General features: G+C 35.3%; 1 protein-coding gene across 1 annotated transcript; it reads left to right on the plus strand.

The window, feature by feature from the left end:
* The first annotated feature begins 16,402 nt into the window (after positions 1 to 16,402).
* LOC131048263 (aspartyl protease AED3-like) lies at positions 16,403 to 18,000 on the plus strand. The gene has a single exon (XM_057982158.2). It carries the CDS (start codon positions 16,415 to 16,417, stop codon positions 17,882 to 17,884), a length of 1,470 nt encoding a protein of 489 aa, XP_057838141.2. The 5' UTR covers positions 16,403 to 16,414; the 3' UTR covers positions 17,885 to 18,000.
* The last annotated feature ends 8,324 nt before the right edge of the window (positions 18,001 to 26,324 follow it).

Raw genomic sequence — 26,324 nt, forward strand, 5'->3', positions numbered from 1 at the left:
TTTAAAAAATATAAAAAAATTATTTAAAAATAAATAAAATATAAATAGAATACAATTAAAAAATTAAAAAAATATATATAAAGAAAGAAGATTAAAAATATAATATATAAAATTTATTAAAAAATTAAAAAACATAATCTATGGTTCTTAGCCTAGAGCAAGAATAGTGAGTCTGTTGCGTTTGCAGTTATCCTCCCAATAAACATTTTCAGCGACATTAACATCTCCAGCGTTCTGCGCAACAGTAATGATTTGTTAGGGTGAAAAATGCGAATGGCGTGAAGACGAAATCCAACAAAGGACTGCTGAAAGTGGATTGCCAAATCTGGATTGAGGCGCGTGAACACTCGGTGGTTTTGGAGGAGGACTCCCTCCTCCACGTGGTTTGCAAACAATACTCCCTTATGCTCTTCATTTAATGCTCTTCTTTATTCTACTTCTTTTGTTTTAATTGCTTCTTCTGCGTGCGAATTTTTATCTGCCCTAATGGAGGTGGAAACGGATGGAGACCCTCAGTCTCATCCTTCAGCTACCTCCTCCCAACCCCATCTGCAACCAAAAAAAACCTTCAGTGAAGCCATGGGTAGGGTTTCGTCCTCAATTGACCAGGATGTCAGATTTGTTGCCATCGGTGGCTATGGTGGAGCGAGTCCAGATGGTATGGACCTTGGCCTCGACTCCAACACTATCTCCATCTCGCCTAATGATTCAATGGCCAATGAAATTGCTATTGAAAAAATAGGTTGAAAGACTCTGCAATTTTCTTTGCTTGTGTGGATGTTGATAAATGCCCTCCTCGGAAATTTATGGATGATTGGTTTCATAACTACTGGAATTTAAAATTAGGGTTTTCAATCTCCTTCTGTAGGCAAATTCAAAAAGGATTGTTCATTATTTTTTTTAATATGCATGAAATGCAGTTAGAGGTTCTTAAGAAATTGTATTGGAATGTTGGTAAAACTTTGTTTCGTGCCCTAGGTTGGTCTCCTGAGGCGATTTCTGAAGAAATCTTGGCTCTGTCATGCCCTGGGTGGGTAATTATCAAGAACATTCCTCCATTTTTGTGGAAATTTATCCCTCAAATTGTGGAACCCATCGGTAAATTCATCAGTATAGATGATTCTCCACGACTCGTGCCCCATCTCGATGCCAGAGTGCTCATTTCCATTAAACTTGGGATTGATCTTCCTAATATTCTCAATCTCAGTATTGAGGGAGATATTTTCTCCTACCCTCTGGAGATTTTAGGGGGGTTAAACGCGTGTTTCCTTTGTAAAAAAGATGGCCATGTTCGTAAAAATTTCCCTATTCTTAATAAGAAATCCTCAATTTTAAATTCGCGGAGAACCCATATAGATAACATTGGTCCCCCCCCCCCCCCAACCCTATGGCTCCATCCTCCCATGTGGTCCAGCCTGTCATGGGTAGCACCCCTGCAACTATTCCTGACTTACCCATATCAGATACGTGCCCTAAAAACTCTCAAACCAATACGGCTCCCCCCTGCTCCCCTATTGCAGATAACATAGAACAACCAGGTGTGGAACAACAAGATAGTTTTCAAATGACTACAAACAAGTCTAAGAAGCGTAGAAGGAAGAATGCGCAACAATTAGCCATTGATAAGATTAGGTTTGTTAATGTCAGTGTTAACCCTGCTCAGAATAATGTCAATCTCACGCCACCCGTAGTTGATGCTAATTTTTCAAAAGTTAAGAGTATCATTAATAATTTTGAAACCCCTGGTAGGTGCACTAGTGATTTCCATATGGGTGATGGCTCTGTGACTTCCCTGAGGGCTAATCGCATCTCTGATAACGTCAACTTCATCGTTCCCACCCCCTGTATCGGTATCACTTGTGAATCTAGTGTGAGTTTGCCTCTGAAAGTCTTCAAAGAACTTGATGTTGATGACGTGATTCAGGTTATCACTGCTAATACTAGGGTTGATAGAAATTTTGTCTTTTTCCCCTCTAACTTGTCCTCCATACAAATGCCTTGGATGGCAGTGAATGATACCCTGGTCCAGCCTACTACCTATGCAGAACCTCCTTCTGAAAATGTCTCTCAAGGAGATGATGATTCTGGTGAAGACCATGATGATCAAATTGAGGGTTGTTCCAAACCCAATAGAAGAAGATGCCTTGTGGGCTCAAAGAACAAGGCCCCCTCCGACAAGAAGGGTCTCCCTACCTGTGATAGCAGCCTTCATGCTGCTAAGTGCTCGTAATAACCCCCATGTTTACCATGAAGTACATCTCATGGAATGTTAGAGGGATGGAAGCCCCAGACAGAAAGCAGATTGTTAAACGTTTCTTGGACTCTCAAAAAGACTTAGACTGTCTGATGCTTCAAGAGCTTAAAAATATTAATTTTACCTTGGATATTAACCTTAATTTCTTTTGGAAAGACTCCATCAAAATTTGCTCCAATCACATCAGGGGTAAAGGTGGTGTTGGACTGCTCATTAATCCCAGATGGTCAAACCATATTACTGGCAAGGGTTGCTCCCCCTGTAACAGGGCTATTTGGGCCTCTATTAATGTTGACAACACCCTCATTGGGGTGTGCTCTATCTATGTGTCCAATGACTATAAGGAAAGAAGTTCCCTTTGGGATTGGATTGCATCCTTACCTGATATTCCCTGGATCCTTGGAGGAGACTTTAATATAATTGAGAATTGTGATGATAAGATGGGGGGTAATGCTTTTGAATGGAAAGACTTTGAAATATCCCATTGGGATAGAATGAAATTTAAGAAAAACCTGTTTGATCCTCTTCTTGGTAATAAGGCCGATACAAGGGGTCTTTGGAACACTTGGTGCAATTTCCAAAAAGGTTGTAATAGAATTTATTGCAGACTTGACCATTTTTATTCCAATAAAGATGTTTTTTCATTTATCCCTAGTAACCATGGCAATTTTGTTGTTGTCTGGCCTTTTACTTTCTTGGATCACCACCCTATTACTGCTCACATCAAACTTGCTAACTCCTTACCTGCTAATGTGGTGGGGCCTAAGAAGTTCATTCTTAACACTAATTTACTGAAAGATCTTGATGTTCTTGTTGCCATTAGCCTCATCAAACTCCTAAATAAGGATAATAAGAACTTAGCTTCACTTATTGATAGGTGGAATTATAATGTTGTTTCCTGGCAAAAACTCTTGCAAACTATTGGTCAAAAAAGGGCCAAAGACTCCAGATTTGTGGAAAAGAATCTTAATCTTAATCTGCTCCACCTTGAAAATGAAATTCAGTTGACTCATTCCTTCCTTGACCTTGCCAACCAAGTGACGAAAACTAGGGATGCCCTTAGATTACATCAGCAAGTTAAGATCAAGGGGGCCATGATTAGAGCCCGTAGCCATTGGATCCAATTTGGTGATAAAGGCTCCAAGTTTTTCTTTAATCTGCTTAAACATAAGCAAATCCGGGAAAATATTGATAGACTTATTGTTGATAATCAAGAAATTGTTGATTTGGACAACATTAAAGAAGCCTTTGCCCTCTTCTACCAAAAACTTTTCACCTCTGAAGACTTTGAGGCTACCAAGGCCCTCAGACTTAAATGCAAATCCATCATTCCCTGTAGGATCTCCAAGGGGGAATCTTGCCTCCTTAAACAAAATTTCACAATTGATGAAATTAAGAAAGCCATCAACTCCCTCCACAATGACAAAGCTTCAGGGCCTGATGGGCTCCCAGTTGAGTTCTACAAAGCCAACCTTAACTGGATTTTCTCTGATCTTCTTGATATATACAATGAGGCTTTGGGTAAGGGTTCCCTTGGCAATGTTATCAATAAGGGAATTATTAAACTCATATCCAAGGATGGGGACAAGGTCCTCATTAAGAAATGGAGACCCATTACCCTTCTCAGTGTGTCCTATAAGATCCTGTCTAAAATGTTGGTCGTCCGACTAGAAAAGATCCTGCCCAAGTTCATCTACCCCACCCAAATCGGCTTCATTAAAGGTACGTATATTCTGGAAAATCTCATCACAAGTTGGGAAGCCATGGAATGGTCTAAAGTTTTTGGTCAAGACACTGCTATGTTTCTCCTTGACTTTGAGAAAGCCTATGATAGGATGGAATGGGACTTTATTATTATGATGCTTGAAGCCTTTGGCTTTCCTAGTGAATTTTGTACTTATGTCAAGGTCCTCCTTCAATATGCCTCTGCTTAGATTGATGTTAATGGCTCCCTCTCCTCTTCGATTATGCTTGCTCGATCTATTAGACAGGGCTGCCCCTTGCCCCTGCTCTCTTTGTTATTGCCTCTGATGCTTTATTCTACCTCCTTAGGGATAACTCCCTCTCCCCAAAGGTTAATGGGATTAGGCTCCTTCATGATAATGAATTGATGAATATTCAGTTTGTTGATGACACGACTCTTTTTATTGAGCTCACCAAGAAAAACATGGATAACCTTAGCCTTAAAATCCAATGCTTTGGGTCAATTTCTGGAGCTCAGATCTCCCAGACCAAGTCTACCTTCCTTAGCTGGTTGGATCACCCCCTTGACTGGTTTGGACACCTTGGCTACCAATGGGGTGGTCCTAACAAAATCATTAGATACCTTGGAGTTCCCTTCTCGGTGTCCCCTTCCCTCAAAGATATGTGGCTCTAGGTTTAGGAGAAAATTGATAAGAAACTTAGTAAATGTAACAATAGATTCCTCTCCCTGGCTAGCAGAGTTCAAGTGTGCCAAAAAATCCTCTCCTCCTATAATATCTACTCCTCCTCTACTTGGATGTTTAGCAACTATTAGATTGTTGAATTTCAAAATGTTGTTAGACAGCTCCTTTGGTCAGACAACAAAGGTAATAATAAATTACACGTTGTTAATTGGAAGTGGTGCCATATTGAGAAATCTCTTAATGGCCTTGGATTAAAAGATCTTAGGATCCAAGGTATTGCCCTTGCGGCTAAATGGATCTTCCATTCTCTCGAAGGTCAGGAACCTTGGAAGGTTTTAATCAAACACAATATTGAGAGGGCTGTCCCTAAGAATGCTAAGTCTTGGAAGGGTTTACCTCTCACCGACCTTGTGGCCGGTGGTTTTCCCGTTTCTGTCTAGGGCACTTGTGTGTTCAAGTCTATTTGGAAATCCTAGGAACATGTTAGGGGGTTTTTGGTCAACACTAGTGGAAACAATGGTGACTTGATTCATGGCGAGAGATCCTTATGGTGGAACCTCTTCCACACTGGCAAACCCTGGCCCTTACTCAAGGATGCTCGACTAAAGCCTGGGCCAGCAAAGGGATCAAATATCGTATTGACGTTTTGGAACATGATACTCTTATTACGTGGGAAGATCTCAACTCAAAATTTAACCTCCCCCCTACTCAAAGAGGAACCTACAACATGATTAAGCAGGCTTGTATTGACTTCGGTCTTCCTAAAGACTGTGATGTTGATTCTCATAGATTTTTGTCTTTTAAATGGGCTGATGGTACTCTTTTGGCTAAAATCAAGGCTTGTAACATTTACTTTGTCTTAACTTATGAGGCTTCCATCATTAATCATGTTAACATTTTATGGTATTCTGATTTGCCTGTTATGTAGTGGCAAAAGACCTTCAACATGCTATCGAAAAGTCCGATCGAGCCAAAAATCAAGTGCTTTAAATGGCTTATGATACTTAATAGACTTCCTCTCCGAAGGAATTATGATAATAATGATTCATGCTCTATTTGTAAACTTCCTGAGACTGACATGCATATTTTCTTTGATTGCTCTATTGCTAAGGAAATCTGGTTAATGTTTGGCTTTTCTATCCTTGATCTTGTGAATATTATGGAAATTATTTTTGGGCACATTAAAGGATTGAAAAAGGATGCTAATATCTTTTGATTTACTTTATTTGCCAGTATTCTTTGGTATATTTGGAAAATTAGGAATGCTGATAGGTGTGAAGGCCAAGCCAGGGCCCTTACTGAGTCCTTTTGAAGACTCACATTCTTCAAAATTGTCATGCAGGTTGCCTCTACTATGAACGTTGAGAGACACAAGCTCCTAAGGTTCCTCAAGGATGGTCATGCCACCATGTTCATCAATGAGATGAAGGATGGTTATGAGTGGAGACGCAATGAGGACAACCTATCCTCCTTTGAGAAGGCTCTCAAGAAGCTAAACAACGAAATTAAAGATAATAGGGAGCCCTCCTACGCCCAAGTTGAGATGCTAGCACAGATTCAAAGTCAGAAGACCATTGTTTGGATGGAAGGACCTCAGGGATGGGCGACATGGGTTGAACCCCATGATGACATCCTCTCTTGATGCTTTTGTTGACTTCTCATGATGTAGTTAGTTTGTTAGTACTCTTTTGTGCGCTTTACACACTCTGTTGATTACTTGGGTTTTTGTTGTCCTGTGGCGGTGACAGTTATGTTTTGTTGAGGCCTGGCCTCCTTGTTCTGGATAGTGATATATAATAAGGCCAAAATTATATCTAAATGATATTCTCAAGTAGAGGGAGTTCATTTCAAGGATACATTTGATTTAGTAGCAAGATTGGAGGCAATCAAAATGTTTCTAGCATTATGAATGGGATCATATTGGTCCCCTAATAATAATGGTGATAACCCTAGCCCTTCCCCAATAAAATATCCCCCCTCTACTAATAGTAAGCCCCTGAGCTCTACTTTAGTTCTTACTAAAATTATGAAGGACCAATATGGGTATTTGTACGATCATGGTGGACCAAATAGGCCCTTAAGTGACAATGAAAATTAGAAAAACAGAGTTAGGCAACTTGACATAAAAATTTGAATAAGTTACCATTAAAAAATATGTAAGAATAGAATCTATAACAAATTTAATGTGGTTTCTAAGCTACTATTTTTTCAAAAAAATATATATATTAGATAGAAATTTGAAATTTCAATGTAGTAGTACTAAAATTTCAAGAAAAAGATAGGAAGCAAGTGTCAGTCTGACCACCCTAACCACAATCAAACCCCAATATTTTTTATAATATTTTATATATATAAGTAGAAGAATCACGTCTAGATGTGATACATATTTTTTTGTATTTATTTTAAATAAATAATTAATTATGATTTTTTTACTACAACATTTTAAAAATATAAAAAAACTCGTATGTCTAACCATCATAACTTGGTCAAAACTTTACGAAATTCATTTTTTTTTATCCTATAGTATACGAAGCATAGAATGTGACACATGTTTTGGATTTAAAAAATGTGATACCATTTGAAAGTTATATATATTTTTCAATTAGCCTATCAATGGGGACTTTAGTTAGAATATCACCACTTTTTGGCACCTCATGATCCCGCACATACCCACATGAGCATGTCCAAATATAGGACAACTTGTTAAAATGGCTCTTTATGTAGATAAACGAGTAAGGAAAAAGCCAAGGCTAGTATTTGGGTAGATAGTTTGGACAAGGATAGAGTTTGGAAGACTTCCAATGACCTTGAAATCTCAAGAGGCCCTCAAAAAGAAAATTGAGGAGGTCAACCTTGCTTGCAGGAATGCAGCTAGTATACACAATACCTCCCTACAAGCTATCCAGGTCGAGATGGAAAGGAAAAGGATGAAGAAAATAAAATGCATGGAGTCCCTAGTTACTAGTTCTAGCCCCACAACATCTCTGGTTGAAGCCACCCCTAATTTTGCATTGGTCTCCCTTGGCTTTGGGATTGGGTTGAACAAAAAAGTGTCTTTTTTCTTTTGATAGAGTGCATAGTATTTACTACGATTGTTAGGAAAAGGGTACCCCCATGTAATAAACCATCTCTTTGTGTTTGTTTTAGGTGGTTTTTTTTGTTTGTTGTTGTTTCGGTTCTTCTTTGTTTTGTTGGTTTTTACGTTTAGTTGTTGGCTCTTTGGTCACCCTGCTAGGTTTTTGTTGTGTTTTGGTGGGGGGGGGGGATTTGTTGGTTGTGCATCCCTTATATGGTCTTGGTGTTGCTTTGTAGATATGTCATGGTACAAGCCTATCCCACTTTTATTAATCAAAACATTTAATAATTTTAATATATATAAGATGGATGTCAAATAAATTTTTTGAATGGAGAGTTAGAAGAAAAGTCTACATTGAACAACCAAAAAGGTTTCAACTTTCAAACAAACCTAATTTTGTATATAGAATAAAGAAGGCCCTCTATAGAATCAAGCAATATCCCAAAGCATGATATTAAAGGTTGGACAAGTATTTATAATAACAAGGATTCAAGAGAGGTAGTGTAGATAGTAATTTGTACATAGAAAAAAACTAATCAATTGTTGATTGTTTTTGCTTATGCGGATGATATTACTTTTGGAGGTAGTATTGATGCATTGTGTAAAGAGTTTCGAGATGCTATTCAAAAATAATTTGACATGTCAATGGTTGGTGAATTATCTTTCTTTCTTGTTTTAGGAATCTCTAAGTCATAAAAAGACATTTGTATCTCAAACCAAGTATATAAAAGAATATTAAGTAAGTTTAAGATGGAAGATTGTAAACTAGTAAGGAGACATATGATTACTAGGTGCAAGGTGTTGATCCTGTTAGTATCATTTTGATTTCTATTTTTCATTCTAGCAGGTATCTAATTAAATTTTTGGCTTTGTAGAGTGTTTGTTAGCAGTTGAATACTAATAATACCAGGGGAAGTTTACCACCACTCATTGTTGATGCAGTTGAACTTACTGAAAAGAAAATGGACATGACACTTGGTAGGTTGGAAGGTGTTGTTTTTACAAGATTTCTACGACCTATTTGATATTCAATGTAAATGCAATCAATTGATGTGTTTGCATGTTTAAATATGTAATTCTCTTTTTTAAACTTTTAGATTAATCAATACACATTCATTTTGTATAGGAAAAACAATGGTATGTTTCTAAGATTCCTTTCCTTAAAACATCTTTCCCAAATTTTCAAATTCAGAGAGGAAGAATGTAAACTCAAGATTTTATATGCTAGTTAATGCAACATGACCTGTAAGATTCGATGAGACCAAACTTGAATGTGTTTCCTGTGACACCCTTTCACTTCCGTGACCCCCTTTTTTCTCATAAGAGTGAGGAATTTCTTCCAACTATGGTAGCCGTTTAGATTCAAGGAAGAAAAAAAAGTGGCAAAAATTGCAAAGCTTCTTGTATTTATTTTCCAAAACCAACTCTCGTGAATAATGTATCTGCCCTTTTCAAAACTGAATGCCTATATCCTTCACGATAAGGATTCACGTCTCTCTTCATCCTAGAAATCATGGAAAAAACATGCATTATTCCTTCACGGGAAAGATAGAAGAGTCACACAAATTTCCTACCTTTGTTTCTTTCTTGTGAAGATAATAGTCACACCAAAGACGTTTTCTACATCCTTGGAAACTTTTGGAAGAATTGCCCAAATCCTATTGGCTTTTTCATACCATTTCAATGAATTTGTAATAAAAATGACATACATTGTTGGAGACTATTGTAAGTATGCTAGATATATGTGCTTGAGTAATATTTGAGAGATGTGTTGTCATTGATGTCGACATATTTCTCTATCTGTGACAATGATGCAGTGAATTTCAGTGAGTTGGTTTCTTCAATGTAGTTAATATGATGAAGATCAGAGTTTCTGGATTAAAGAGTTTGTAGAGGGTTGTTTGTAGATGATTTAGTTTAGGTTTTAGAGGTCCACATGAAGATTCAAGTGAGTTATGGATATCTGTGTCATGGCTGGTTTTTCAGCTATTCAGTAGTGATAGAGTATTAGTATTTTGATTTGCATTGCTCCGTATTATAATAACTTGATCTGCGGATTTGGAGGAATGTTTGAGATATTGATGTGTATGTTCAATTCAAGTGGTTCTTGGTTTGGAGCTCTGAAAGTGATTTTTCAAGGTTGACAATCATTATAGTTAGTGTTCTTGAAGTTTGATATGACGATGCTAATGATTCTAGTAATTTGTGTTGGTGGAGATGTTGTGGTGGAAGTTCATGATGATTGTGGATTATTCTAGATCATGTGCCTTTTGTGTTGGTAGTCCACATTGATCGTTGAGCACATAATTAATGTTTTCCTCTGGTGTGTTAGTGTTCTTCATGTTTTTGGCCAACCGAATGCTTGTAACATGTTGCAGATGTTCGATGCATAATTTTTGGAGGTGTAGCATGTTCGAGGCAATCAATTTGGGTCTATGCTATGTCTTAGCCAACATTTCTTGGTCTATATGTGATATTGTATCGTTTGTGGTTATATTATTGTAATTAGGTGATGAGTGTTGAGCTGACCTTGGAAAGATAGGTTGATGTCATGTATAAAAAAATGTAATATCTTTGTATTTGAGTAGTGTTGTGGATGAGAGTGTTGGATATTGTTGGTCATTGCTACTACTAGGATATGTTTTTATCATTGATGTCAACATATCCATGTGATATGCTCTGGTGTGTTTGGGAAGATCTTATGATCCGGTTTGTAGTGTTGTTTTGTTGATCACTGTTTTGCAGAGTTTAGTATATCCTCTGGTATATTCCAATGCGATCATATCTTGTGCTGAGACTTTGGGAAATTTTTTAGGATGGTCTTGTGTATCTTCATTTTAGATGGAACATGATTTGGTGCACTACAAGTTATCTTTCTTTGTGATAGTTGTTGATCAGTTATGTTCTTGAGATTTAAGACGTTGACCGATGAAGATTTGAAAAGTGATGTTGGTGCAACTATCCCTGGTGATTCTAACATGCTTGTTGGTGTTTCCTAGTAGTTTCCTATTTTTTTTGGTGATCTGCATTGATCGTTGTGCGAGTTTTTGATGGTTTTTATCAACCAGTGATGATTTTCATGTTATGTGGAATTTTTGGTGGTGTAGTGTGTTGCGGTTGATCTTGGCATAATTTTCGGTGTAAAATAAGAAAAAAAATATGAGTCTAATATGACAAATCAGACCTTTTATAGATTGATGGTTGGTATATTTTTGTATGTAAATGCTTATAAACTAGATATAATGCAAATAATAGTCATAGTGGCTAGGTTTTAGAAAACACAAAAGGAAACCCATGTCAAGACAATAAAAAAAAACATTTAAATATCTAAAGTAAACAATGGATGTGAGTTATAATATCCCAAGAGTAAAAATGTGATAAGTCAAAATAATAATACAAGCCTTCTTAATGGGCACCTAGTTCTAAAATGAAAAATATGTATCACATTGTAAAAGTGAAGGAATGTCAATTTTAATAATATCTCACCTTCATTTGTATCTAAGAAAATATGAGGAAGTGAAGAGTGAAGGTGGAAAGAAAGAAGGTGTAGATTGTGAGGGTAGCTAGGGTTATCCCTACTGCAAGCTCAATGAGGACAACAAATGGTGAGATCATATTCTATAGTGGATAATGAGGATGAAGAATATTACAATTAAGGAGATAGGGTGCATGACATGGGAGATAGGGGGATCAATTCAACAATTTTTGCACTTTCTTTTGGTGCTACAGTTGTTGTAGAGGTTTTTGGTGACCCTTTTAGTGTTGATTCTTATGATTGGTTGGGAGAAGAAGGAGATTATCCTTCTCCTTTTCATGGGTTTTTTCCTCCTTTAAAAGGAGATGGAGTTGTGGATTTATAGGATTATCTAAATGATGAGGATGAACTCCTCTTGTATATCCTTTTGGAAGTTTGTTTGAAGAAAAAAAAGCTTGTTTGAGAGGCTAAGGAGAAAAAAATTTCTCAATAAGATGAGGATAAGGTTAGTGGTGGTGTTCCTTTTTAGGTCTTAAAAAGAGTGTTTTAGTCTTCCAAATTAGAAAAAACTATCTAAATATTTCTTTTTCTACTATGGTGGAATTGGGGTTGTAGGTTAACACTATTAAGGATGATGGTTTATCTCTTTTTGTGTGGGTCCTAGGGTTTCAAAGGTAGATGTTGCTTCTCCTCTATAGATTGTGCAAGTTTCAGAGGTGGATGCTACTTCTTCTCTATAGATTGCATGGGTGGGTCATAAGTATGATACTATTTTTTCTCCCCAAGTTGTTACTCTAAGGGATTCAAAGGTTCTCTAATAGTTAATTGATTGTGGTTTGAATATTATTTCTTCTTTGGATAATGCTAAGGATAGTATTTTTGTTATTCCTATTATTTTTTCTTCTTCACCTAATACCATTTAGAGTTCTATCATGGATGGGGCAAGTTTTGAGGAAGCGTAAATCCAAATAAATGTTCTTGATTCTCTTCTGGATAAATCGAGTGCTTGGTTAAGGTGACTTGTTTTTGCAATTACCCCAATATAAATGTCGATGGAAAATGGATCCTTCATGTTTGTAAACTTAGAGGCAAGCTTAAAGTTTCTTTTATGTTGAATGGATTTTTCCTTTATTCCTTTTCTTTCGAGGAGGATTTCTCTAGGATCCTTCTTGATGGCCCTTGGTTTATTGGATTGAATGGTTGTAGTCTTCAAAATCAATCTCCTAGTTTCAACCAGTGGAAAAGAAATATTGTCCTTTCTTGTTTGAGTTCATTTTCTTGGGTTGCCCTTAGAATTATAGAAAAAAACATTTTCATGATTATTACCAATTCTTTTGGACAATTAGTGCTATCTATAAGATTACAAATTTCATGAAGTGCTTGTCGAGAAAAAATAGGGTCTCCCTTGACATATCACCATATCCTCTAAATTTGGGGATTCGATGTAGTAAATTTATATGTTATTATTAATAATAAAATATATAAAGAGATGAATTTAGATTTAAAATAAAAAAGGTATATTTAAATATTTCATAAATATTTTTGATGAAAACAAATTTAATTTGTATATTATAAATACATATTTGATTCTAGAATTATCTTGATTTTATTTAAATATTATAGTGCAATACTAATATATTAGCTCACATTTATATTATATTAACTTTTACACTATATAATACTAAACATTTATTAATTTTAAATATATGTTTTAATAAGTATTAATTATTATTTAATTATATTATATTTAAATTACTAATCAATAATTAATATTCTTTACATTTTATTTAATATTAGATAATAGTTTATAAATTATATTAACATTATCTTATAATTAAATATACAATAATTATATATTTTATATACATGTATATAATTATTTATATTTAAGTTATTAATCAGTAATAGATAATATTTAAATTTAATTTAATATTATATAATAAATAATAATTTTATTTAATATTATTTTTTAATTGTAAAAATAATATTTATATTCATTTTAGAATGTGATTATCAACAAAAAAAAATGTCATCACACTAGAACCCTATGAGGTTATATTGGCCTTAAGAGAACTTGACCTCGTAGTTTTTCAATATTCAAAAACATTAATAAAACACTATCTTCAAAGTCATAAGGTTGTATGCGAAACTAAAACAAAGAAAATATGGATTTAATGAAAATAATTGCATCGTGTAATTTATGACTCTTAAAGACGAAAAACAAGTACAAACAAGAGAAATGAGAAAGACAATACAATAGATCAATTCCAATAGAGTCAAACCAACAAATATTTTGTAATTCCATATATATTTAATGAAAAATGACATATCCTCTTAGAAGTTTCTCCGTCTCTTGACAATTTATCTACAAAATCCAACTTACCGATTGATACAAATATAAAGATTGTTGCAAATAGATCCTTCAAATGTCTTGTATCCTATTGGATCTTTCAATAAGATTACAGTCTAAAAATTATTCAATAAAATTATTCAATAAAGAACACCCACTATTCAATCATCAGTATGTTGCCATACTTTTATAACCTAGTCACATTTTGTATGGATAATAGCTGTTGTCGATCTGTAATAACTAGTGACCAGACATTGTCCTATATTTGTGCCATGCGTTTTCACGTGGGAACCTCCACAAATCTAGAACGTGTATGACGTAGCATGGAGTTCGTCATACGCTACACTCTGTACACACTGCAATCCTTATTTTCTTTCATCTTTCTCTTTCTTATATAAAGAATCTTTTGTCTATGTCGGCAACTATTCCTGATCTCACTTTTTTAAATGGAGTAATCATATTCTTATCTTATTATACTCGGAGTAATTGATATAGCTTCAAACCTTTTCACATGAAAATATTTTTACTAAAAACTAATTATATAGTTGTGTACAAGCAAGAGGGTTTTCATGGAAATCTGATTTAATTTTTTTTTTTTTTAATATATATTTATTAATTTAATGATAGTTTTAAAAAGATTATTAATCTGAGGTATAAATTTTTTCAATGATAAAAATTTAAACAAAAATTGACTTTCTTTTAAAATTGTGATATTTGATTAAATTTTACTTTAAATATTAATTAAAAACAAACTATTCAATGAATATTTTTTCCATACACTAAAATTTTAAGTTATCTATATAATAGAAAAAATCAAATTGTTTTTGTTGTTATTTTGTTCAAAATTTTATTTGACCTTTTTTCCAAAACAATTTAACAATTAAAACTCTTCTCTAATATTTATCAAATATTAAATTACTATTCAAAATATAAATCTTACTTTTAGAAAAACTAAATTGAAAAATTATATTTATATTGACCATTTTCAACTTTAAGTGTATCTATCTTGTATATTTAATTTGTAAATATTCATTATATATTTATTACTCTAAATTAAACATTGATTACATATTTACTTCCAAAATTAAATGCATCTATCTTTTATATTTAATTCTTTAATTATTCATTATATATTTATTAATCTTAATAATTTAATCTATAATAATTATACATAATTGCTTGCATTTATCTAAATAACTTAATTTATGGTTAATCTAAAAAATTTATACTTCAAATCAAACAATAATTGATAATGTATGCGTTGATTGATTGATTGCAATTAAAAAGATAATCAATTCCACAATCATAGTGAAATAAAATAAAAAATCTCTGACTACCTGGTGTGAAACCGGAGCCAAGCCAGAGAAACATCTGGCATAAAACAGACGACTATTGGAGAATAGTGAACCCACGAGGAAGGAGAAAGGAAAGTTCTGATTGCGGAAAAGGCGAGCATAACCATTGGAGAATAGTGAACCGGCAATGGCTACGCAGCGGACAAAATGGCCCGCCCGTGCCATGCCTTCCCATCCCCATCCCCATCCCCATCTCCCATGCCATCACCGTCCACTCAAACTCACTCGGGAAACGAAATGCTCGTGTTACCTCGACTGCTGTGCTGACTACCCCGTGTTGCCGTGAAAAGGAAGGAGCTATTTTTTAATCTTTATTTTTTATTTGTTCATTTTTATATGAAGTATTATCATTTTATTTGTTTTTTTATATGAATTTTTAAATGTCTAATTTTTTTAATAAAAACTATATAAAAGAATTTTATATGTTATTTTTTTTATTGCTTTATAAACATGTATAATTTTTTTAATTTAATTATATAAATATTTTATTGCTATAAAATTTACTTAAAATTATAATGCTTAAATTTTAAGTAAATTTATAAAATTATAATGTTTAAATTTTAAGTATCATTATAAAACTAATTTTAAGTAAATTTTATAGATGTTTTAAAAATAAACAATTATGAAAAAATTACTATAAAAATTTACTTAAAATTAATTTTATAAACAATTATGAAAAAATTACTATAAAAATTTACTTAAAATTAATTTTATAGATTTACTTAAAATTTAAGCATTATAATTTTAAGTAAATTTTTGTAGTAATATTATAAGTTAAAGTAAATTTTAAAATTATTTCTTTAATAAATTACTAAAAAAATTTACTTAAAATTAGTTTTATAATGATACTTAAAATTTAAACATTATAATTTTATAAATTTAGTTAAAATTTAAGCATTATAATTTTAAGTAAATTTTATAGCAATAAAAATTTTATATAATTAAATTAAAAAAATTATACATGTTTATAAAGCAATAAAAAAATAACATATAAAATTCTTTTATATAGTTTTTATTAAAAAAATTAGACATTTAAAAATTCATATAAAAAAAACAAATAAAATGATAATACTTCATATAAAAATGAACAAATAAAAAATAAAGATTAAAAAATAGCTCCTTCCTTTTCACGGCAGCACGGGGTAGTCAGCACAGCAGTCGAGGTAACACGAGCATTTCGTTTCCCGAGTGAGTTTGAGTGGACGGTCACCTCGAGCATTTCGTTTCCCGAGTGAGTTTGAGTGGACGGTGATGGCATGGGAGATGGGGATGGGGATGAGGATGGGAAGGCATGGCACGGGCGGGCCGTTTTGTCCGCTGCGTAGCAATTGCCCATTTAGTGGAGTCCAGTCAAATACAAGGACAGACGACGACCAAATTCCAAACATAAATTGGAGTCAAGTCATAAAGGAGAAGAAACGACGCGGAAATTGCGTCCATTAATAGCAGTCAAATCAAGTAGAAGGAGAGCCAGAAGCCAAGCTAAGCGATACTTTCTCCATTTCACATATATAAATATGGTCATCTTGCGAATGTTTGCTCATTGCCTGTGCTTCTCACAGACGACAATGGCAAGGCGTCTATGCCCAGTCCTAGTGTCTTTTCTATTACTCGTTTCTGTGTGCGCAGAAAACAGTAAGTTTGCCAGAGTAAACCTTGCATCATTCACCTGGAAAGATGCAGAGAATAACAAGAACTGCTCTGCGGGTGAATTAGAAACATCAAGTTTGAGCGTGTTGCACATTCAGGGCAAGTGTTCTCCGTTCCGCCGCCTCAATTCATCATGGTGGACAGCGGTATCCGAGTCAATTAAAGGTGACACTCAGCGCTACAGAGCAATGGTGAAAGGGGGATGGAGCGCCGGGAAAAGTATGGTTAATCCCCAAGAGGACGCGGACATCCCGCTGGCTTCGGGACAGGCTATCAGCTCGTCAAACTACATTATCAAGCTGGGTTTCGGCACTCCTGCGCAGAGCTTCTACACTGTCCTCGATACCGGCAGCAATATCGCTTGGATTCCGTGCAACCCATGCTCGGGTTGCTCAAGTAAGCAACAATTGTTTGAGCCATCCAAGTCGCCTACGTATAAGTACCTCACCTGCGCTTCTCAGCAGTGTCAGCTTCTGCGCGTCTGTACGAACAATGATAACAGTGTCAACTGTAGCCGTACTCAGCGATACGGCGACCAATCGCAGGTAGACGAGCTCTTGTCGTCCGAGACGCTCTCTGTGGGCTCTGAGCGGGTAGAAAATTTTGTGTTCGGATGTGCGAATGCGGCGAGGGGACTCATCCAGAGGGCGCCCGGCTTGGTTGGGTTTGGGAGAAATCCTCTCTCCTTTGTTTCTCAGACGGCCACGTTATATGACAGTGTGTTTTCTTATTGCCTTCCCTCCCTGAGGTCCTCTGCTTTCTCAGGGTCTCTCCTGCTGGGGAAAGGAGCTCTTTCGGCGCAGGGCTTGAAGTTCACGCCTCTCTTGTCCAGCGCTAGGTACCCTTCCTTCTATTATGTGGGGTTAAATGGAATCTCTGTGGGAGAAGAGCTTGTTTCCATCCCAGCGGGGACACTGAACTTGGATCAGTCGACGGGAAGAGGGACTATCATAGACTCGGGAACAGTTATCACTCGGTTAGTGGAGCCTGCTTACAATGCCATGCGAGATTCTTTCCGCCGTCAGCTCTCTAATCTGACCATGGCTAGTCCCACACAACTTTTTGATACGTGTTACAACAAACCGTCCAGCGAGTTCGAGTTTCCTCTCATCACGTTGCATTTTGATGATGGTCTGGGCTTGACTCTGCCTATGGAAAACACTTTAATCCCCGAGAATGAGGAGGGCTCTGTGTTGTGCCTTGCTTTCGCTCTTCCTCCGGGAGGGGGGGACAATGTATTGTCAATATTTGGGAACTATCAGCAGCAGAAGATGCGAATCGTTCATGATGTCGCAGGGTCTAGGCTTGGAATTGCTAGTGAGAACTGCGATGGTTAGTTGCTTGCTAATTGTTGTTTATTCACCGTATTGTCGCCTATAGTACCTCACCCAACGTCCACTCTGCTTCACTATAATACCAGAACAATACCGTAATAATAAGTATATTTTACTCCATAGTAATTAGTAGATGCATTATTTCATGAATGTTTAATGTTCATTTATTATTACAATACACTTAAATATGGTTGAATTGTCATACCTAAAATACAAAAATTGAGTTTAAAAATGTTGATCAAAATATTCAGAACACATGCATAACATGTCTTATAACAATATAAAATTGTGCAAATGTTATACACATACATTATACGAGATCATGCATTATAACAATTCATATCATACTTATACACAAAAATAACATCATATTAGTAAAAAAAATTATACAATTCTGATAACACACAAGAAAATGAAAGAGCAATTTACTTACAAATATGATGACTAGAGGCACAATACTTCATAAAACCGGATTGTTGATTTATATCACAACTATTCACTTTAAAAAATAAACATGTAATGCATTATAATGTACATAAATTAAGCACAAGATTAATATGTATTGGAGTTCTTCTTCATGTAGATTTGTCAATTAGCTTGAATATATGAATTTCAAGGCATTTTCATAAAAATATGTAGTAATATATATTTGCTCAAATTATACTCCATGCCAAAATTTTCTTCGGATTTGGAAAGAGTTCGTGCTACTCCTAATGAAGTAAATTACTCTTAGCGATAGACTCAAAGGGTTCCACTCCTAGCTCTTCCCTATACTCAACCACCTTAGCTATGGTGTGAAGATAAATTTCACTTACTAGCATTTTTGTCCATTTCCTAGTCTAATGACCCTCAAAAGGAAGATACTAGAGATGATAGCCATAAAAAAACGCAAAAAATCTCTACGATGCTCTAGTTCATTCAGGAGGAAATTGAAAGAAGACATGCTAAGAAGAAATGACATATGGAATCATCTCCTACTACTCGGATGGAGCCATCGATATCAAGGGTTAAAGTTATGTCAGAATCCCTTATTGTTTCTTCAGGCAGAAGTTTGAATAAGAGGCTCCCCTTCTATGAGAAGGTGAAAGTGGTGAATCAAGACTAGAAAAATGAAAAGATATAAACCAATAGACCATTGATTTGTGTCTTCGATGGGTGGTGTGGTTGTTCCTTTTTGTTTTCTCAGCTTTTAGTTTAGTCTTTAGTGTAGTTTGGTTTTTAGGATCGGGTTATTATCTATGTTTTGGTCCTTTTTGTCAACCAATTCTCTAGTTGTGTGATCTCACTCCTCGCGAGACCCCTGATTTCTTCACTTTAGTGGTTATATAATGGTTTGGTCGTCTCTTTATAACTATAATTTTGTATGTATTTGTTTAAATAAAATCATTCTATTTTTAAACACATTTTGAAAATTATAATTTTTTATTCATTTAATATATAGAATTTAATTTTAATTTTAATTATAAATTTAAATATTTTTAATTTATTCAAAAATGCTTATTTTCACTTCTATAATTATTAATAGTTATTTTATGAAGATCAGTTATAATTATAAATATAATTAAAATAATATAATCTTTAACCAATAATCAATAATTAAGTTTAAAATTAATTTAATTATTACAATTATAATTATATAGATTTTTCAATTAAATTAAGATTATATGTTTAAGGAAAATATATATCTTCACTATAAATTTATATTATTTTATTCAAGTAAGAATTAAAGTTAATATTACATAAATATAATTAAAATAATACAATTTTAAAATAAATAATTCAAAATTATAATGATTAATAATTACAACAATATTTAATCCCACTAAATTTGTGTGATGTCTCACACTTGTAACTTCATACAATGTTTAGTTAATTAAAGCTATGAGATTTCCACAATCCATGTTATATTCTTATAAAATGCTTAGTTAATGACAAAAGGTACACTCACAACCACCCCCTAGTAGACCAACTCCTACACGTTTTTAAATGTGTCATACGAGAGACACTTTGCAACTCACCAAGGGTTTTAAAAAATGCTACGATTAATACTAGAATTGTGAACTGCATCGAGCTCTTAGTGATAGTAGACTATGAATAGGGTTTTCTCATCTACAAAGAGGACAAATTACAAGTGGTTGCTAAAGATTTCTTCACCACTACCTTTAGCACATTTCTTAAGACAATGACAATGTTGCAATGTGAACACGTGTTTTAGGCAATGTGCTAAAGGTAGTGGTGAAGAAATATATGTAGTGAAGTACTACCATTTCATTCAAATCCATCAAAGTGTCAGATCCTCCTAGTTCATTTGCCTCTCCTTGAGAAGCAACAATGGAAAATTGCAGAAAAAGTGGAGAGTTGTTGGCAACTTGAGCTTTGGTAAACCATTTTCCTTAGGAAGGAATTTGACATGCATTAAAAATCTAGTAAAGAAAAATTGTCCTCCTTCTCTCATTCAGTCTGTGGTAGTCTTCTAGTCAGCAACACTGAAGAGAAGATAATGGCATTAAGGGATTGAGATTGGAATCCTGTACAATAGAGTAAGTAGGTAAATCACATAAGACAAAGTTTGAAGTGTTAAAAGAGTTCAAATGTAGCAATGGCAACTCTAGTTCAAGATGACTTAAAAAAATCTAATAAAAAACTCCAATACTTTTGTATTCAAATCTTGGACATATTCCCTCTGAATCAACATACCTGTCTATTGGGTTTTTGTCTACCAACTATTAAGGACAAGCTTGTTATTTTCACATATTTTCGCAGATACAACACAACTTAAATGTATCCCAGGTCGATGCAAACCAACCTCTACTCCACCAATACCAGAAAATAGAGAAAGAACTTTAATGCCATTAGGATAAAATGTTTTCATGATAGATAAATGGTATGCAACTGTATATATTTGGAATGCATTACCCAAATAGTGCAATCGATCAATCACACAAGAAGTTCCACGAGTGTGATCTTTTTCAAATCCTAATATAATTTCTATCTCATCAACCTCTAGAGGAGCCACCTGACCTGGCCCCACCCAAACCAAGTTCCATTCTTTGCACTTTTCAAGAATGTATTTATGTTCACTATCTTGTAGTTTCCCTCATGAATTTTCAATTATAGTACAGAGTTCTTCACGAAGGACACCACCACATCGTCTAGAGTCTATGCAATTCAATTTTTTTCTTTGATCCCATGGAGGCCAATAGTCCTTTGTCTGAGGAAGTGCTTCCAGAATAGTCATGGGGGGAGAGGTAATGCTTGAAATCGTCCTTCTATTGAGAGATTGTGTACATAACCACTTGGTCATCTGGAAGCTGAAAAGTACTTTGAGTCCACAAACTTTGGTTCCACACTATATAAATTTTTGAATATTGTCTTCCAAATATCCTTCAGTGCAAAAACATCATTCTCATAATAGAAAAAAGGTGGCCCTTGCATGACTACATTGATTTCCTCCAAGTGTGGCCCAATAGGTTTCCCAGCAACTCCAAAACCAGTTAGTCCCTCCAGACATAAATTAGAGACGTCACATCACACACTCCAGACATTGTTTGTTTGTATTGCATACTCTCTATGTATTTATCACCCTTTAACACTCTACTCTTCTTTTCTCCAATTGCTCTCTTCTGGGCAGCTGATGAGCTTGTTTCCATATCATTCAAGATAATGTTTGCTTGCTTTATTTTATGGAATTTACTTGCACACGACTCTTTAGCTTGTATCTTCTACTGCTCGACAAATATAAATTATAATTCAAGCTCAAATGATTAAATAAAATAAGCATATGTAAAGAAAATATCTAGTCATTGGATGTTACATATTATCTGACGGAAAGATCCTAGATCCAATTCTTGGAGAAAGGAAACATCATTGATAATCTTTTTTTCAAATAAGACTAAATCAAATAAATTAAAAATGTTTTATGTAATTTTTAAAAGTAGAACTCGTTCAATGCTTTCATGCACCAACGGCCAAGCCATCAGACCCACATCATCTGATACCATTAGAATTCCAGCGACAACTAAAGAAACATCTGACAAGGATGTTGTATGTCCGACGTCACTTCCTTGTTAGACGGTCGTCGATGCATGGTAGTGGGGGAGTGTCGGAATTCTGACCAAAATCCGACGATATTTTTGGTCAGAAGAGCAAACATAGCAGCCATTGGAAGAGTTCATGGTGTTGTCGAAATTCCGGCGCTCAATGGCATCGTTGGGAATCCTTACGAAGAGTTTTTGATGGTTACATTTGTCAGTAATCCGATGTGTTGTATTCGGACTTCCAACGAAGGGTCATCAAAAATTAGCCCCAAATGTACTAGTGAATGTTGTTACCCATCATAGCAAGCTTGGCTTACCAGGTGCACCATCAAGAATGACATTCATGCCCAAACATTATAACCTTGTGGACCAATTAGATAATATGCCATTACTTATCTCCATACTAGATCTTTTGTGCATGTATTACTCTCATATAAAACTGTAGCGTCCTAAAATTGTGACACTTGCAATTTCGACTGCATTTCGGTCTTCACGATGGCGACGCAACACACAACCTGAATGGAGACCCCAAAACTTGCTCGCGACACTGAAAACTGCATTTTTCAAGCACCCTGGCCTGAACCTCCTTGCACCCTGATGTCCCGGGAGGTGGGACCAGAGCGCCCAGTGCCCTGGTCCCTCAGGACCAAGGCGCCCAACGCCCTGGTTCCTGGGTCCTATTTTGGGCCCGGTTTCCTAAGTGATATCGGGTCTTTTTGATTGCAATTTGGAAATATACTTCCCTGGTCGGCCTAAGGTCGGGAAAATCAGTCTATCAGCCCTAATTGACAAGTATATAAATGACATTTTCCTCTTTCATTCGATATGATGGAAAAGGCGTGGAAACTATACTCAAGCATTCAAGCATTCAAGCAATTGATCATTCCAAGTCTCCATTCAAGGCTAAGTGTTGCATTCAAGACAAGGATTCAACCATTGAAGAGGAGATCACATACTACGTGCTACAACATACAACATACAACATCTAAACCTTCGCACATAAGGATACAAACATCCTTAGAACAAGGTATTAGTACTTGTTTTACAGTCATTTACATTTACAGCTCTTGCTCATTTCTTGGTTAATTCCAAAACCGGGGTTTGACCTAAAGGCAAACCCCTAATCCCTAACCCCCCAATCGTCTTCGCTTTTCTGTGTGTAGGTTGCAGGTACGCGGCTGAAATTGAAGATCTGGAATCCTTGTGCAGAGACGAACAGATCCCCCTTCGTTTCGCGGATTTTTCGGAGGACCGTGGCGCCGGGCGCCATCGTCCTGACAACTTTTGCTCAAATTTGCAGGACAGCGCCGTATCGACATTTTACTGCTAATTCCAGGTCCGCAGCTTCATCCTATAACCCGAACTCAGTTTATAAGCGAATCTTTATGACTTTCTATGCATCCTTAGCTTAATTTCCTTAATCAACATTCTTTACAAAAGAGGGTAGCCTTGCTTTCCTAACCCTTGAAATGCATTTAGCATCCAATCTTACATCGTGTGGGATTGGATCTTATGAGTTTCAACCCCTCTTTTGAATGTAAAGTCTTCCCCCTAAGTGAAAAGCCATCGAATCCTAGCGAACCTCCCTTCTCTCTCCTTGGAGTTAGAAGAGGGGAGACCAACTAGGGTTCGACCGTGATTTTCCGCTTTACATTTTGGTGAACCCGACGTGAACATCCTTTCTGATTTTTCATGCTTAGATCTGAAAAAATTGATTACATTTCCATGTTTGATCTTTTGCAAAGTTTTAGAGGTGATTGCATTAAAACCCTAAAATTTCTTTTTAGTAATTAAACTTGCGAAATGTCTAAATGTTAATGCTTGTTTCAGATCTGTCCTTCTATTACAAATTATCAATTCATATTTGTGCTTTAATTCTGAAAATTAAGTGGTTAAAAGTCAAAACCCTAATTTTTGAAACCCTCTTGATTCAACCTTTGTCCGACAATTTGACCGATCAAAACATCTCTAAATCAGCTGTAACTTTGGATTCCGCAATAAAATCACAATATCTTTCATCCCTGAAAATTTGGAAAAAAGTTGCGAGGACCGTGTTGCACTCCGAGCGCCATCGTCCTCGACATTTTTTCCAAAATTTCGGGAGCGAGATCTTGCTGTATTTTCCTGCTAAAATCCAGAATTTTGGCTGATTTTGTCAATTATAACACTTTCAAAATTACAGTCAAAGTTGGTCTTGTGATTGCTTGGTCTAAGGCTCCTAATCATTCAAAAATTATCGAAACTGAAATTTTGTGTCAAAATTGTGTTCTTACTGTCTTAGATCTGAAAATTGTATTTGCATTCATTCGAAATTTCAGTGCTTTATTCAAATATTTGCATTTTGTGACTTTTGAAATTAAGTGCTTAATTACAACAACTTTGATTTCCGCTTTCAAAATTGAATTTTGTGTGAAATTGAGTCAATTTTCAAATTTCAAAATTTGCATTGCTCTTGACATTCCCTCTAAAATCATAAAATTCAAAATTTCAGTCTCCCTCTCTTTTTCAAAATTCAAATTTTGCATTTTTCGACAATCTTGATAGGGTTCAATTTTGAATTTGCAACTTTAATTTGGCCTATCTACAGATCGTAAAATCCCTCAATTTTTTCAGATTAGCTCTAAAATCATCATACCTTTCATCCCTGCAAATTTCGAAAAAAGTTGCAAGGACCGTGTTGCACTCCGAGCACCACGGTCCCGAACATTTTTTCTGAAATTTCGGGAGACTGTTGTGATTGCATTTAACAGCTTAAATCTGGAAGATTGGCTGGTTTTACTGAAAATTGCTACCTCTAAAATCAAAATCTTCTCTCTCTCTCTAGTGCATGAGTTTTACAACAATAAGCCCTACTTACACTATTCCCATTAGACGAAGCCGTAGAATTAAGTCTTTCCGAGGTTTAACTACTGAGGAGATGGAACCTAATTTGAGTAGTCTTTTTAACGAGGACATGGGTAATTCCTCTAATCCTCCTAATGATGAAGAAGCTCCCCATGAAGTTTCTGTTGAACAACTTTCCAAATTGGATAACCAATTTGACGATTTTCACCAATGGATGTCTCATGAGTATCCCGATAGTCAAGCTCTTCCTTTAATTGAGGGTCTAAAACGTATGCTTCAAAGTGATAAGAATGGAATTGATGTTTTACGTGGTATCGCACACATTGTGGATTCGAATGTGATGCCTATGAAGAGTTGTGCTGAATCTTTAGGTTATACACAACCTCCTACACAAGTCAATCATTCTATTCCTTTGACCACTTCTATTGCTAGTTTAACTACCTTTACATCAAACATCATGGCTACCTCTATACAAGATATTCCTCCTATGATTACTAGTCATGGGGGCAATCCTCCTTCTTCAATTAACCCTATTCCTTCATTTAATCCGACTTCTTCATTCATTCCTTCAATAAGTGTTCCTATTACATCTTCACAAATGAACATGACACAAGGGGGCAATTCATTTAATCATTCCATCCCTCCTTGTAGTGTTCCTCCTATCCAATCATCCCCTATGGTTGACTATCATAGGGTCCCACCACCTTACTCTTTACCATCTTTCAATAACATCACACCTCCATCTCAATCTAACACACCTAATATGAACTCTTCGACTGAAGCTACCATTAATAATCTTGCACAAACTGTCTCTTCTTTACAGCAACAAATTGCCTCTATGAATCAATCTAAGTTTAGTGTGCCCACATTTGATGTTGCGAGCCCACTTTCTCTTGACATTGTTCGAGCTATTCCTCCTAAGCATGTTGAAATCCCGCATTTGGAACTTTATAATGGTAAAGGAGATCCTCTAACACATGTTAAGACTTTTCAAACAATATGTACTGATTTTGCTTATGACCAAAGGTTGCTTGCAAAACTATTCACCAGAACATTAAGAGACAAAGCCCTACAATGGTATTGCTCGTTGCCTTCTTATTCTATTACTTCTTTCGAACAACTTGCAAATGCTTTCATTCAACAATTTCAAAACAATATAAGTCCTAAAGTTACTTTGATTGATTTAATGCATTGTAAACAAGGTGTTAAAGAAAAAGTGACTGATTTCATTGGTAGATATAAGCATCTGTATGCTCAAATTTCTTTTCCAGTGCCTGACAATGATATTCAAAGAATCTTTATTTCTAATTTGCAAAAAGATATTCGAGACAAACTTCTGTTTTCTGAGTTTACTTCTTTCCAACAGTTGTGTGCCACTCTTCACAATTATCAACTGACTGTGAGTCAAATGGAACAATCACATCCTATGGCTCCGAGTGATAAGGGTGATAGCAGTCAACAACCATTTGGGAAGTTTAAACCGAACAGAGATTCCATCAAATTCAATGAAAACATCATCAACAACAATGTGAATGCAGCATCAGGTGTGCCTCCTATTTCTA

Source organism: Cryptomeria japonica, chromosome 3, assembly GCF_030272615.1.
Source record: "Cryptomeria japonica chromosome 3, Sugi_1.0, whole genome shotgun sequence".
NCBI lineage: Eukaryota > Viridiplantae > Streptophyta > Pinopsida > Cupressales > Cupressaceae > Cryptomeria > Cryptomeria japonica.

Bases quoted from the DNA above. Each gene is read 5' to 3' on its own strand.
- LOC131048263 (XM_057982158.2), top strand. From the start codon at position 16,415: ATGGTCATCTTGCGAATGTTTGCTCATTGCCTGTGCTTCTCACAGACG.